Source organism: Thunnus thynnus, chromosome 15 (assembly GCF_963924715.1).
Source record: "Thunnus thynnus chromosome 15, fThuThy2.1, whole genome shotgun sequence".
NCBI classification, from domain to species: domain Eukaryota; kingdom Metazoa; phylum Chordata; class Actinopteri; order Scombriformes; family Scombridae; genus Thunnus; species Thunnus thynnus.
Genome location: NC_089531.1, coordinates 18,886,440 through 18,902,572, shown reverse-complemented (window position 1 = coordinate 18,902,572; position 16,133 = coordinate 18,886,440). Strand labels below are relative to the sequence as shown.

Here is a 16,133-nt window from a genome sequence, read left to right as displayed (position 1 = left end):
AATAACCATCATAATAAGTTTGAATCATCATTTTATAAAAACAGGGGTCACAGGGAGGTGATATGGATATTTTCAATGAAAGTTACATTGATACTTGGAAGATTCTTTGTTTTCTTAGAGCATCCACAGTCAGAGAAATAGCTCGCAAAAACCATATTGTGCTTGCACGCCAAGCTGCTTAGTGTTATCGATGCTAAGCCCCTTACAAAATGCAAAGGAACAAAGTAGAGAAGTTCAGTGCAATCTTTACACACACATAGTACATGTGTACACAAACCCAAACACACATCCTAGACAAATTGCTTTGCGTGTTAATTTTAGAGAAGTAGACATTGTATTTTATGACTATATTAAGTTAATTTCCAGCAGTAAAGAGGGGGATGCCTGTGGTTGATGGAATGCGCATACTGTGGATTTTTGCAATAGATCATAAATTAATTTGGTTCCAAAACCAGAAAGCAGAACTGAGAGTCAGAACTACTGCTTCTAGCTCACCAGACTTTCCTCCCAAACAAGAGAACCAAGCAGGATAATTACACAGAAATTAAATCCATGAATACATCTCAATGCATTAAGAGTTCAGAATTGGGATAGATTTATTAGTCAAAACTTTGCATGTCCACTATTCAAATTCAAAGTGTGTTTTTAGCTCCTCAGCAGGGGAAGAGAATTCAAGATTCAGTACTTAATTGCCATATCAACATGATTGGGATTTGTGAGCTCACTTAAACAAAAACAGAAAAAGACAAAAATAGTAAAACCACTCACTCATAAAGCACATAATATGTTAAACAAAAATATAAAACAGATCTGTAATATCCAACCCATAAAATAATTGTAAAAGTATAAAATAAATGGGTAAAATAAATTCCAACGCATAAGAACACCATAGATAAAACACAAGGGAAATTAGCAGCAACATCAAGCAACCCACTAGATAAAGTGCTTCAAGTGCATTATTTATAATAATTAAACAATTATTTAAACTCATTGAGTGGCCTGCAGTGCTATGTTTGGAGTGTTAAGGAGACAGACAGCTTCAGGATATGCTTTATTGCCATATAAACATGATTGATTGGATTTTTTCTTAGTGAGCTCACTTAAACAAAAACAGAAAAAGACAAAAATGAAACAGATAAAGACAGAATTGTCTAGGTTCGGCACTTCCCAATAACCTCACACACGGCCCTGCAATCACTGAGCTATTCTAAAGTCTCAGATTGTCCACTGAAAGTACCAAAACACCCCCTGATCAAAAGTGGATGTAAACCCATTGTTACAACATCCCCAAGAGAGCAGAACTGCATCAACTGGTACGTAGATTGGGTACTGACCCAATTTGGGAGTTCTTCGGTTTGATTCCCCGTGCGTAATGCCATCTGACAGAGGGAAAGTTACATATCTAAAATAGAAGTAGAGGGGAATTGAAAAGAATAAAATATTTTGATCATGCAGCATCTCACAGAGCCTGTGGAATGTAGCGTTAATGGACACATAATGAACAGTATGTTGATGGCAGCAAGGTAGCTGCACATAATTAGTATTTGAAAGGAGAATGTGAGGAAAGAAAGAAACATATAACTGAAGGTTTGTGCAGGAAGGTGACTTTTCTCTGAACGTTTAAGGAAAAAGGAAATGAGGTATTCAGGCAAGTTACAGTAGTGCCATGATGTCTTTCACATGCTTCCCCCTCATTCTCCTGATTACAAGAAAACAATGTGTGTAAGTAACTGGTATATAATATATCGGAAGTACAAAGCTCATATCCGGGTTATGAGTGTCATATCCCAGTCATAAAATGATGACGTACTGTAGAATACTCTGGATAGTGATATGCTTTTTTATCATAGAATTTGAACTGATGAACACCACACAACCAAAGTCAAATCACATTTCACACTTCCATTTTGATACAGAAAAAGAAAACATCAATCTTACATACTAGTAAGGAATACGTATGGAATCTCTTAGGGGGGAAAAAGAAACTTTTGCAAAGGCCTTACAGAGAGCAATCAATCCTCCTGGCGAGGGGTCACCATAGGCCAGCGCTTCACACATGACAAGACAAAAAGTCTAGGACCATAAATATCATATCCACAGAAAAAAAAGGAAAGGAAAAAGGAGACAGCAAATACTGACACGTACCTGCACTCACGTCATTCCCTTCAAGAATATAAACTGTTGTGAACTACAGTATCCTAAACTCAACTGAGTCACTTCTGGAATACAAGGTGGTGATTAGCCCCATGATAGAGAAAATAAACAAGGTTTACGTGGGAATGAAAAACACATTTGAGGATTTACGTCTAGTATCGCAACAGGGAGAGCATTCCATGGAAGGGAGGAAGATGAGGAAACCCTCTGCTGGGGTCGCATACAGGAAGCAGATGGAGTGCATGGTGGTAAATGGTACGGTGATAGCTCATGTCATCTATTACATCTTATCAAAACCAGCTACAAAATAATAAGGAGTAAGGAGTACAATACAGTAACACAGTTATCAAGCAATATTTTTCATATTTAATTCATGATTCAGGCAGCAGCCAAGAAAAAATCTCTCTGAGCTGAGTCAAAGTTAAGCAATATAGTGGAGAAGATCAAAAATTTTGTTCAGTTTAGGAAATATTCTCAGTACATATAATGAACAAAAGTATAATATTGAATGTAAAATTCAATCTGGCTGTTTATTTATCTGCATGGCAAATGAATGCAGTGTACAGATGGTATTAGTGAGATGAAGCATTTACAGTATATTGACAGAATTACAATGGGATTATAACTGAGCCTTGTGGTGCACCAAAATTTACTTTGTGGAAGATGTAACATGATCTTTCTAAGAAATGGCAACATAAAAAGCACCAAACCTGGAATGACATTTCTCAAGTTCACAAAGGTTGCTCTCAAGCCAAGTAATTGGAAGGTCATTTGTTCAAGTGTTTTGAAATGTTACGGTTCTTAACCTTTTTTGAGCTACTACGTAAGGCTCCAGACAGAACTAGGAGAAAAACGGTGTGAAAAATGGTGTGTTTATTTAGCCCATGAGACAGATCTTTCATAATTATTATTTGTATCATGTGCGATATTTTATTTTAAATTAGGCAAATTTGCCTTGATTTACTGATCATGCCATGACTTCATATTAGTTTGCTTTTTTTGTTTCTTGTTGGCTTTTGGTTCTAGCCCCCTGTGTTGGGAACCATGTTTGAGGGAACCTCTTGATTAATTACAAGTTAATAGAATAAAAAAAGGTTTTAAAGTCAAGCCAATCTATTGCTTCAACACAAGTGAGTAAGTCCTGATAACTTTCTAATCTTTGGCTCTGTTAAGTTGACTTCTTTAGTTGTAGAATGCAGGAAAATCACATGACACTTACATGTATCTGTTTGTACTATTATTTTCATAAGTGTTAAATACGCCCAATCCCAGAATGTCTGGCCTTTAGGACTGATTAAAGAAAACTTAAAGAATTAAACTGTCGTCAAAATTTTTGCCAATTAATGTTCTGACAATTAATTGATTAATCAACTAATTTTTTCAGCTGTAATAATATTTGATTCTAGTTAGAAACAGCTAGCTAATTAAATGGAGTAAGAGCTAATATGTTATGTTGTGTGGCTCATTTTTTCCCAAGATTAAGATTTTAATTTGAGATACTTTCTTCTGGTAGCGAAATTAAAATTTTTAGCACCCAAAGAGAGAGATTTTATTGCATGCAACTGGGAAATCTAATACTTTTGTTGTTTTGCATTTCTAATAGATCTGTGTGGTGTTTCATGGAATTACAAACAAGAACCTAATGGAGAACATTAAAATAGCCATAAACAAGCACAGCCCCACTCTACCAAGTGGGACAAATTTCCACTTTAGTTGCCTGTATATGATTCAGCAGGGCAAACATCTCCACATTTTCTTTAGCTCATCATTTTGTACCCTCATGTATGTGTAATGTAGAATTCTCACTCCACCCTGACCCGTTACACCCTGTTAAGAAGAAGAGACTGATGTGTCTCAATAGTTCCTCTTTTCTTGGTAACTTGGTTGGTAAGGTTCTTTCTTTTTGACTTTCACTTATAAAGTGGGCACAATGTACAAAATACAGTCACTTAGATTCTTTCATTCTTTCATCATGCAAATGTCCTGAACTGGTCAAACTCATGCATAGAAAACTCTGGTATCATGACTAATACTGGAAAAGGAATGTGACAGACAGTGTCACTGTAAAGAAACAACAAGAAGACTAACAAGACAATCTTTGATTTTCAGGAGATATAGCATATGCTCAAAAATGAATTTGTAGAAATATATCTTTGTAGAAACATTAACTTAATACAACTATCTGGGTAACAAAAATACCTGCTTGATGACACAATTTAAGGGATATTGATCATTTCAGCTGGTCATGTGAGGGGAAGAATATCTTACATAATCAATCAATCAAACTTTATTTGTATAGCTCCTTCCATACATGCCACAAACATGTTGGTAAAGTCAGCAGAAGTGGAGTGTAGAGGCCCCCTGACCAAGTCTGGAGTCCGACAGCCCCCTATCAGAGCCTTCATGTATGACCTAATGGTGACAACTACTTTGGTGCCTGGATGCAGATGGATCCTCCAAGGCCTTGAGGGAATCATCGTATGGGTACGAATGTGCTTCAAGCCAGAATATCAAGGGCACTGGTGTTGAAACAGGGAAAGGTAATGGATAAATTCTGCTTCGCCATAGGAGGCATCCAGATCCAGATTACTGAGAAGCTAGTCAAGAGCCTAGGCAAGGTCCTTGATAGCACCCTGAAAGACAATGCATCACTCAAGTCAATCAGTGGGGAATTGGAGTCATCGCTGATGACAGTGGACAAATCAGGGTTGATATCCTTTGTCATCTCCTGTGGCCCCTACTGGTCTATAAGGTCTCACTGACAACAGTTGAGGATTACGAGAGAAAGGTCAATGATTTCCTCCGCAAATGGCTGGGCCTGCCATGAAGCCTGAACAGCATTGCCTTGAACCACCAGAAAAGCAAACTATGGCTCCGATTCAGCAGCCTGACTGAGGAGTTCAAGCCCCCTGTGTCAGAGAAGAGAATCACTCGAACACATCCTCAGCTGTTTCCCGAAGGCTTTGGGAGAGGGACACTATCGCTGGCTTCATGACCAGGTCCTGAAGGCAGTAGCCAATTCCATCTGCATGGGGATCAGCCAAGCCAAATAATAGCGCGCAACAAGACAAGACAAGAGTTTATCAAGGCAAGGGAGACACCACAGGCTCAGGGTGGGTGTAGGGTGAGTGTAGGGTGTAGGGTGGGCTCCTAGTCACTGTATGGGATTGGCAGCTGAAAGTTGACCTGGGGAAGAAGCTCAAGTTCCCAAAAACCATCGCAGTGAGCAAAGTAAGGCCAGACATGGCGAATGGCGGGTGAATGTGTCCCTATTGAATTGAGGTGGGCTGCAGAGGCTTTGCTGGCCAGTCATTCTACAGGGCCCTCAAGCTCCTTGGCATCACAGGATTGCACAGGAAAAAAACATCAAAAACACCACCAAGGCTGCAGACAAGGGATCCAGATGGCTATAATCAAGAGGGGGGATCCGTGGATTACACAGGCCACTTGAACACAAGCTAGGGCATGATCAACCCTGGCTGGTTCGCCTGGGCAAGGGTGCATGAATGTTGAAAGACCCGAAACACCCAATGACTCCATATTGCATCACTGATGATGTGTCAAAGTGCACTGTAAGATGTATGTAAGAACTAGTGCGGTTCAAAGTGATTCACAGATGACTGACAAGCCGATAATAGGACAGATAAAGTGTAGACCACAAAAACAAAAATAGACAAAACAAAAAATCCCCAAAAAACAATTTGAAACATTGAAATAAAAATCATGAAAATGTAATACAATAGATAAAACTATAATAACAGTAATAGTAGTTAAAATAAATAAAGAAATAATAATAATAATAATAATAATAATAATAATAATAAAAACAGAGTTAAATAAAAGCTAGACTACAAAACTAGATAAAATAGATAAAAAAACATAACAAAACAAAGACAAATAAAATCAATAAGATGGGTAAATATACATACTTATATAATAGGCCTATTAATAATAATGAAATCACATAAAATAAAATAGAATACAATTTTACGATACAAATACAATAAAATAAATGAATAAAATAAAGTAAATAATGTCTATAAACGATTCTTAATCAAAAGCCATGCTGAAGAGGTAGGTTTTAAGTTTACGTTTAACAAACAGACTCGTGCCAGAGGACCCGAGGGGCCGTACTGGTCTGCACACTGTAAGCATATGAGACATATGCTTTTGGGGTAAGTCCAAGGGAATTTAATTTTGCAACCAAAAAGTTTCTCTCTCTGAGCTTATGACTAAATTATGTGGGGGGGGGGGGGGTAAAAGAAATACTCCAGGATGCAGACTGGAGAAGGCTAGAAAACATTTGTTATTGAAATTAAAATCCCACCTTAACATTGACGTCTTATCCAGGTGACACTTGACTTATTAAGTATTTATTTGATCTGGATGTTGATTTTACTATCACAAGTCATTAGACTATGCAAATGTATGGTTTTGGGTGGGTTTTCCGTTTAATTAATTAGCTGAAAATATCACAGGGATTTTTTTCTGAACTGTATGTGCTGTACGCGCACACAAACGCACGTGTGTGCGCGCACGTGTGGTTTTAGTAGTTTCAATTATTGAACTAATTTCTCAAGTAGCACTTTATACTTTAACTTTGATAAGCAAGCAAACAATAAAAGCAGTTTTTTAAACGAAGTTCCTGCTCTCATCGGTCATTTTGAAGATGAACACTCCCACAATCTTCATCAAAAATTACCATCAACCATTGGTGATGCCAAACCGGATGCTTGACGCAAATCAATTAATTCCGTGGCTGTTCCAGGGAGTTATTGGGAAATCCCTCCGGTCCGCAGAATATAAAATGTCAGCCCATCGCAAAGACAAGACAACTCCCTTTGGCCTTGACAGCCCTCAGCATCAGTGGAAACTCAGCAAGTGGTTACCAGCAGCGCAACATGACCTCTATGCTCAGTAAGTGATTTGCACTCTGCATGTTTCCTGCGTCTCTTCCTCTTTTCGTTCATTCATTCATTCATTGCTCTTCCCCACCGCACAGATGCTTACTGGCTCTCTGCAGTCATTCTAGCAGCTCTGGTGCTGTGCGCTACCGGAGCTCCAGTTACAGACGCGACCACCGAGAATCCGGCAGGTGACCCCTCAGGTGAGGAGGATGTGGTGGCTTCTGACGAGCTTAGCGACTCCCAGATTTGGGACTCGATCCTTGGTGCCACCAAACGCCATAAAAAGGAGGTAAGCACTTTATCAGAATCAGCTTTATTGGCCACATGTTTTTATGCATACAAGGGATTTGACTCCGGTTTCTTGTGGCTATAAATGTACTTAGACACAACAATGTTCAGAAATCTTCAAAGACTTTCACTAAACTGTGGTATTGTTGGAGTTGATTATTAAGTTTTACAGTCACAGTTGGAGTTTTCATTTTCTGGGCAACGTAAACTGCATTCCTGACTTCTATCATTTCTCTCTTATCACCCCCTCCTCTCATTAGTTTGAAGTTGAATTCAAAAATGAAATGAAATATCTATTTCTGGAGCACTACAAAACCTCATCACTCCCTGCAGGCTGCCCCCTCTCCAACTTCAGCAAGGTTTGTCTTCTCCTTTCAGATTCTGCTATACTGACCAAAGAGACTAAGTTCATGTGATTACTGACAGCTGGTTTCCTCTCCTCTCTTTCCAGGAGGCTTGTCTTCACAGGTTGGTCAGTGGCCTGCAAACATACAAGGTACTTCTGAAGCATGTGGAGAAGGAGTACCCCGGCAGCTTGATCCTCACAGAGGCCAGATATTACATCGGCCACCTGATCGATCTGATCAAAGGAAAGGTGAGTTAGAGATGCTGCATCTTTCTGGATAAACACTTCAAAAAACTACACATAACATTTGAATTTGTAGCTGTGTTTATCCAATGCGTTGGCCTGTGTGTGTCACACAACCTCAGGAACTTGAATTTGTCTTTATGTTTTATGATGTACTTTTACTGAAGTACATCAGAAAAACATACTTAAAATATCAGTTAAGTAAAAGTACGCATTGTTGAGCAATACGCCTCCTGTCAGTGTTATATTACATATTACATTACTGGATTATTGTTACTGATGCATTAAGTAAGTACTGGCAAATTCATGTACTGTATAAGAGTAAAAAATACAATATTTCCCTCACAAATGTGGTGGAGTGGAAGTATTTTAAGTAGCACCAAATGAAAATACTGAAAAACATAAAGTATGAACACTTCAAAATTGTATTTTTGCATAAACATCTTTTGTTTTTTGATCACATCTTATTGTGAAGGGCCTGCTCCTGCATTATATGTTAGGTTTGATATCATGATAAAGCACTTTCTTGTCACATTACATCACTATGTCACTCCCGCCCCACAGATGAGGCATCCCGAACGGGTCTCAGAGCTGAGCAGTAGCCAGGAGCAGCAGTTGCTGAAGGAGCTGGACAACCCCAACACTTTCCACAGAAAGATGACGGCGCACTGCATCCTGCGCCAGCTTCACTACTTCTTGCGTGATGGCAAGCTGGCGTTGAAAAAAAGAGAGATGCGCATGGGAAGCATGGCCAATAGGGATATGGCATATTAGGCCTACCAAATGTTGAAAAGAGAAAAACAGTGAAATCAGAAAAGAAGGAAATACCTCAGGGAATCTTCAGTCTTTGCTGTAGCGACAGGGGGTCTTTACTGTATGAATGTTATATGTTCAGCCCACTATTGCATAACTTATTACACCTATTTATACGTGGTGAAAAGTGTTATTTATAAGTCATAGGAAAATCCATTATTGTGGGTTACTTGTACTGGAAATACAATGTGTACTTAACACAGTGACTTGATTTCAATGTTGATTTCTAGATTGAGAGAAATAACTTGTGCAGCGTTGTTACGAATACTTTTTATAAGGAAACATTTTTGGAAAGCAGTGATTATATAGTCTATTTTTGTAAACAATGCTTTTATACTTGTAGTACACTGTTAACTATTATTTATTTTCATGTGTAAACTGATGTCATTACATTGATTGATTATATTCTGTACACATGCAGGAATAAAATTCATTTGGAGAGATTTAAAAAAAAAAATCAAGTTTCTTCATTTCAAAATTTCATTTCAAGCTGTTGCAGGGTTGTGACACAAAAGTCTGAATGGGAAAGTGGTCTCAGACTTTTGGATCCTACTGTATTTGAATGACACTTGCAGGTTTTTGATCAGTCTCTATCTGTATGTGGATGGAGGCTGGAAGATAAGATTTAAAAAAGACAATCTCACTCTTATAGATAAAGCAAAAACCAAATGACCAGTGATCTATATACTGTAGCAACAGTGTTTAGTATGTGTATATGAGGAAGCCAATCAATATTTCAGAAATATGTGTGGCATTTCCTAACTTAAACACATAAACCAATTACTTAAACATACAATTCAGACAGAAAGCATTTGGACAGTTGTGCTGTCCAGGCTCTGTGCTTCAGCGTATTGAATTGGAAATAAAAGAATTGATACTACACTAAACTTCCAAGTATCAGCTTTAATTTGAGAACATCAATATAGTAAGAAATGTGTGGGAACACTTTTAACACATAGTGGCCAAAGTTTAGTTCAGACATGGCCAGATAAACATGAAGTCACAATTTTTCAAGTCTGTCTTAAAACAATAGTCAGGTGCCCATATGAACATCCAAACAGGTTTTGCTAGCTGTATTTGATGTATTTAAGTTAATCTGAAGATAAAATGAAATTTCAGCCACCTGAATTAGTCAAATAAAGTGGATATCTTTCACAATTATAGTTTTTTTTTTAAAAGAAATCCTTTGTGTCTTGAGTGACAGTGTTTTCCTGTTCAGCTGCAGTGGAAGGATCATAACAAAAAGAGGGAATTTGGCACTAAAAATACTGTAATGTTAAAAGATACTGACTTGATTTGACTAATTTCGATGGCTGAAACCTCATATTAAGTAAACTTTAAAATACATTTTTGTGCAGGATTGTCGATTTTGTCCCCCATCATTTACGCTGAAAGGACGAATGATTAAAACAAGAAACCCAACAATTTTTTGAGGACATACAAAAAAATTGTGAACCTGTCCTTTAATATATAACATGACATATGACTGCCTGAAGTTCTGGACCCATAGGTTTGTATTTTCTTCTGGTGATGATCTCCCAGGCCTTCCTTGCAGCCACCTTCAGCTCTTGCTTGTGGGATCTCTCTACCTTCGTCTGGTCTTCAGCAAGTGGAAAGCATATTCAGAGATCAGCTGATTGACTCGGCCAGTCGAGGATATTCCACCTGTTCACCATGAAAAGCTCTTTGATTGCTTTGGAGCATGTTTAGGATGGTTGTGCTGCTGAATGATAAAATGTGATCTGGTGAGTTTTGATGCAATTCCTGAACGTATACCTCTGCATTCATCCTGCTGCTTCTGCCAGCAGTGAAATCATCAATAAATGCCAATGTGCTAATTCCACTGGCAGGCAGCCATACATGCCCGAGCCATAACAGAGGCACCACCATGTTTGTCAGATGAGGAGCTATGCTTTGGGACATGATATGTTCCTTTTTTATCCCACCACTTACCTATTTCCATCATTTTAATATAGGTATATTTTTCACGAATCAGTCCATCGAACTTTGTTCCTGAACTCTACTGGGGCTTTTTTTTTGTATGTTTTTGTAACCTGGCCTCTCTGTTTTTGAGTTTCTTGACGAAAACATGTACGCCTACATCCTCGAGAGGATTCTTGACGTGCTGTGCAGTCATACAGAGCTTTTTCTTCCTCATGCAAATGATTTTCTGTTCATCCACAAGACTTGTGCTCCTCGGTCTACCAGTATGCAGTTTCTCTTTTTAGAACTGTTGATTTTAGTAAACCATCAACTTTTGATATCTCCAACTCATTATTTTCTTCACTTGCATGGTCATCTCTTTACTCATCATACTGACAGACAACTCCACTTCAATATTAATAAAGACCAGAATGACATTTCTTTTGGGATTTATTTTCAGACAATTTACAACTGAAAGAGTAAAAACATGGAACAAATGGTTTATCCATTTGACAGTGCCACACAAACCAAATATAAATATTTTCAGCGACACAGTCTTGATTCCAGCTTGTTCATCCAAACATCTTCCATCCACGTAGCCAACACTCTCCGTACATGTACAGCCACAAACAATGTGGCGACAGATAACATTCGTTCATCACTTCTCGGACATTGTATGATTCATGGAGAAGAAGGTGAAAAATAAAGTCAATTTCCAGGATTTCCAACGACAGGTGGGTCACATGGTCTCTCGAGGAAGGGAGGGGATTTGCTGTGCGTAGAAGATGTTCCTCAGCCCCATAGCAAACTATAGAAAAACACAAAATGTTCAAACAGACTCCCAACATTTTACAGTTTACTTACAGATCGTTAGTGCTGCCACTGAAAAGTCTATTACAGATTTTGAAATTTTATATATTTAAAAAATGTCAGTAATGAAAAAATGAATGAAAAAAAACAAACACATATAGAGGTGTGGGCGGCAATACAGAAGAGGTGGAACAGTGAATCAGTGAATCTTACAAATGTTCAGGAGAGACGTTATTGAACTAATTTCTAAATGAATGGAAAATACTGTGGGGAAAAAAAAAGTTAAGTGGTTGATTCATTTTAAAAATAGAAGCCAAATGTCAAAGTCCTGGAAAGATATTCGTTGCTGCCGATCATTAAGACGGACTGTAGGAATGTTTGACAGTTAAATATTCCACTATCAAAGGAAAAAATCTCCATAGCTATGAAAACCGCCTTTTGTCGTTACATTTCACACCTTTCTGTGATCTTTATTTTCCTGCGGTTTCTAATAACACACATACGTCTTTAAAAGAAGCACAAATTCTTGCGCTAATGTCCTTACCTCAAGACTGTGGGTTCAGGCATCCCTGGATCTGCTCCTCGTTTGAAACCTGTAAAACAAAACCATAAAAGAACATTTACATTTTGGAAAAGTGGACGGAAAGTTGTGACACGGTGAAGTAGGACTGCAACTAACGATTATAATCATCGTCAATTAATCTGACGATTATTTTCTCCATTAATCGATTAGTCTATAAAATGTCAGAAATTGGTGAAAAGTGTTGATCACTGTTTCCCAGAGCCCAAGGTAACGTCCTCAAATGTCTTCTTTTGTCCCTAACAACAGTCCACAACCCAAAGATACTCAGTTTAATGAATTTTCAGTTTAACTGAATTAATTAATTTTGTAAAATGTCTGTGCACTTAAAAGAAGACAATAAGGTTTATGCTTTTGCCAGGGGATGCCTTAGCAAGTGTTTCACTGTGCGTTGTAACAGTTTGTCAGCAGATTAGCTTCCGCAGTTTGATTAAACGCCATCGTTGCACCAGAGCTGCTGACATCACCCGAAGGCCCTGCAGATCTCGTTTTTGTGGAAGTGGGGTGAAAGGGGCCAATGGAAATACATCAGGAATGTATTGGGCAGCACATCTGACTCAGCGCCTCCGACTCACATACACACACAGAAAGGAAACGCTTTCATTTCTGAAATATGTTTCTTCTAACTTAATTCATGGGTCAAAGACAATACCAACCATGATGCAACACATTCTTCAGAAAGAGGCATGAGAGATTACTAGAAGACTAAAAATAGCTGCACATTACTTCATGTGTGTTTTTTAACTAATTGATTGTTTAGCCCTGTTCACATTAGAAAATCTAAAACCAACAAATGTTTGACATTTTATTTACTATTTTATATTTATAATCATTTAATTGAATAGACATTTCAACATTGTCTCAATATAGTTCTTAAATGCTATTTTTAGAACTCCTTTTTGAAATTTGGTGTTTCCAATATGTTGAAGGCTGTGAAGATTCACACATGAGGGCAAGTCCACATGAGGTAACACATGCAAAAGTCTAAATTTCCCCATTTCTACTTGAAACCACAAACATCAGAGTATTTAGATGCAATACGTGAGACATGTCTGGGGTATTTACAAGACAAGCAAGTTATATATAAATACTGTTGACTTATTGCTTAAGTATTTCAAAGTCAGCCGTTTCATTGCTGCTCATATTCACAATAGCAGAGAAGATCATTCGAAAATGATCTTCCCCTCTCTCACAAACTGGAAGTTTTTATGCATGTCTTATCTTTATGAGAAACCCACTTACACTATTCAATTAAATCATATCTGCTTACATTCACTGAATTAACACAACAGTTAACCCACATAAGTATACAACTTTGACTTTTTCATCATTTAAAAAGGACAGCTTCACAGTTTTTCAAGACTGTCTTAAAACAACAGTCAGGTGTCCACATTAACACTGAAAGAGGTTTTCCTCACTGTAATCATTCCTCCTGTTCATACTGGCTGTAAAAAGATCTTCATATGCGCTTGTATTCGTTGGCTTTGTTGGTTGTGTCGGTTAGGTTTAGGCATTAGGAGTGAGACTGGTTAGGGTAAAAGTATCAGAGTGAGTCAATCAGAGGCAGAGTGGGACGGGTCATGACTTTGCCATCCTAGGAAGAAAGAATTTCGTGACCTGCTCCCTATGTAAATATGAAGGATCAATTCTAAGGTAAAGAAAACAACAGTTCTTAGTTTCAGGTGATTATACACTAATGAAAACTAAGTTAGAAAAAAGTATTGATACTTTTTGGATATCACGCGTTTAAAACAACATCATCTCCATTAATTATGCATTTGATGGTATCAAAAGTATCAAGGCTATAAAAAATAACAAAGCAAAACAAAACAGATATACAATCAGATTTTCAACCAAGGCTGCACACATGAAACAATGGTGAAGAATATCAAATCAAATTCATTCAGAGGAAACATCAAATTCCCTCTTTGTGTTTCCTCGCACAGTGTTTCCCTGATGAGCTGCAGTGGAAGTATAGTAACAAAAAGAGGGACCTTGGCACGAAAAAGACTGTAATGTTGAAAAATATCTACATGACTGACTTATTTGGACGGCTGAAGCTTCATATTAGCGTCAAATAAACTTTTAAATACATTTTTACACAGAGGGAGGACTGGATTTTTTTTTTATAAAAGAATCCTATAATGGTCAGTATGAACAAGAGGAATGATTATGGCAAGAAAAACCTATTTCAATGATCATCTGGGCACCTGACTGTTGTTTTAAGACAGACTTGGAAAAAAATGGTGAATCTATCCTTTAAACATCATGCATTACATTACCCCTCCAAAGGGAGGCATTAGACGGACGCTAAATGCTACAGTGGCAGTTTGGGTCTTACAAAAGAAGAAAATGTGGGACCAAAAACCTCGTTGTCTTGTTATTTTCTACACGTTGTTTCTACACAGGCTGCCAATAATGACCTATACACCTTCACACATATCCATAACCCTCACTCGCCCATCCACAGCTTGATATGAGCTGGTGGTTAAAGCACACTGTGCTAAGCTAACTGGCTAACATCAGACAGGCATGTCTCCTGCTCCCGCTACACATACTGACCCAGGTACAACACGGTTGGAATAAAACCCCATCGGATCACAAACTGGCCGCACTGGAACAGCTGCTGCAGCCGCTGTTTGGTCTCTTTGCTTAGCTTAGCCATGTGTTTATCCCGAAAAGCGAGGATGAGGATGCTGTTCCTGCTGCTGCTCCTGCTGCCAAGGACACGGAAGCGGAAGTGACGCAGAGGCAACCAGGCCGTAAAGTGACATGTTCAGGCGTAGATCACCATCTAGTGGACAAAATGCGACAGTTTACTGGATTTAATAAATGCCAGAGAGCTCAAAGTTTTAATTTGAGGATAAACCCCTTGAGATGCACCATCTCGTTTTCAAGGGGTCCCCGGGCACAAAACAGGGAAATTAAGAAACATTTAAGTGGAAAAAAACCCCAAAAAACATAAATAATAATGATAAATTAAGCAATCCAACGACACAAAACAATCAACATAATAACATCAACAAAGACAAACACATCCGGGCTCTCCCACCATCCCAAACCACACATACTACATCTGTTACAAGTGTCATCTGTTCAAAAAATGAACGAGAGATAAAATAAACACACAGACCAAAAACCATTATGTCAAAGCACTGAGCTCACATTCAGTTCAAACTCCTCTCCTCTCACCAAATGTTTAAAGATCCCCTCCAGACATGTGTTAAGACATAAAAATATTCTGCTTGGAACAATATTGTGTGTCTGATTTGGTTTTTCCACAGAAAAAAAGTATAATTACCACGTTAAAAACTTAATAATAAGGGTAAAAATCATATACTTAAGTAATGCTTTACATGTCTCGTGATGATTTAATGCATGAATTCATGATGTATCATGAATTCATGTTGCTCAACATTAACAAATGATCAAGTCACTATGACTTTATGTGACTAGTTCACACTTAATAAATACGTGTATAATAATTGTGAATAAGTGTTCAGTTATTTCATACAATGATATATGACCAAATTAGCTGAATTCCATCTCCACCAGCTCACATATAACACAATAATGTGCAATCTGCAAACTTTTCCTTTTTTGCTGCTAATACCTCTCTACTTTGACTGAAGTGAAATGTTGAAAACTGAATATACACATATCTATATTGCTATTGCTATATTAAAACAATCTGAGTAGTTCTCCCACCAGGTCTTGCATGATTCCCTGATCTTGTTGCCCTTTGTCAAAATATTGTTCTCAGATCTTGATTATTTTAGTTTAGATTGTGCTCCATATTCTTAAATTTAGTTGTTTAATCAAATTAGCACAAACTAAGCGACTGCCTTGTCACAAAAAAGTTAAAAATGGTTAACAATAGTACATAATGGTTTGTTTCTCACAGCCCAAATAAGCTTCAGCTGTAGATGCATACAGTATGTAGAAAAACCCAACATTTTACAAAGGGGGTCTTCATCTTGGATAAAAATAAATACTAAAAAATAGCTAATATTGACTGCTAAGTACCTGAATTTTTTTGTTTTGGTGAACACAAACTCAAGCAAACAAG

At 37.8% G+C, this 16,133-nt stretch overlaps 2 protein-coding genes across 2 annotated transcripts; one reads left to right on the top strand and one right to left on the bottom strand.

Moving 5' to 3' along the window:
* Window positions 1-6,808: 6,808 nt before the first annotated feature.
* il6 (interleukin 6 (interferon, beta 2)) lies at window positions 6,809-9,185 on the top strand. The gene is made up of 5 exons (XM_067611845.1): window positions 6,809-7,071; window positions 7,157-7,350; window positions 7,610-7,708; window positions 7,801-7,944; window positions 8,503-9,185. The coding sequence occupies exons 1-5, from the start codon at window positions 7,056-7,058 to the stop codon at window positions 8,710-8,712; spliced, it is 663 nt and encodes a 220-aa protein (XP_067467946.1). The 5' UTR covers window positions 6,809-7,055; the 3' UTR covers window positions 8,713-9,185.
* Window positions 9,186-11,106: 1,921 nt separating this feature from the next.
* tomm7 (translocase of outer mitochondrial membrane 7 homolog (yeast)) lies at window positions 11,107-14,813 on the bottom strand. The gene is made up of 3 exons (XM_067611170.1): window positions 14,627-14,813; window positions 12,029-12,077; window positions 11,107-11,482 (listed from the first exon to the last, which is right to left on the bottom strand). The coding sequence occupies exons 1-3, from the start codon at window positions 14,727-14,729 to the stop codon at window positions 11,467-11,469; spliced, it is 168 nt and encodes a 55-aa protein (XP_067467271.1). The 5' UTR covers window positions 14,730-14,813; the 3' UTR covers window positions 11,107-11,466.
* Window positions 14,814-16,133: the final 1,320 nt, after the last annotated feature.

What these genes read in the sequence shown, in the direction of transcription:
- il6 (XM_067611845.1), top strand. An exon ending in CCCTCTCCAACTTCAGCAAG is followed by an intron (nt 7,709 to 7,800) that starts GTTTGTCTTCTC and finishes CTCTCTTTCCAG; the next exon opens with GAGGCTTGTCTTCACAGGTT. An exon ending in TCGATCTGATCAAAGGAAAG is followed by an intron (nt 7,945 to 8,502) that starts GTGAGTTAGAGA and finishes CCCGCCCCACAG; the next exon opens with ATGAGGCATCCCGAACGGGT.
- tomm7 (XM_067611170.1), bottom strand. Translation starts at nt 14,729, where the DNA reads ATGGCTAAGCTAAGCAAAGAGACCAAACAGCGGCTGCAGCAGCTGTTC. An exon ending in TCCAACCGTGTTGTACCTGG is followed by an intron (nt 12,078 to 14,626) that starts GTCAGTATGTGT and finishes TTTGTTTTACAG; the next exon opens with GTTTCAAACGAGGAGCAGAT.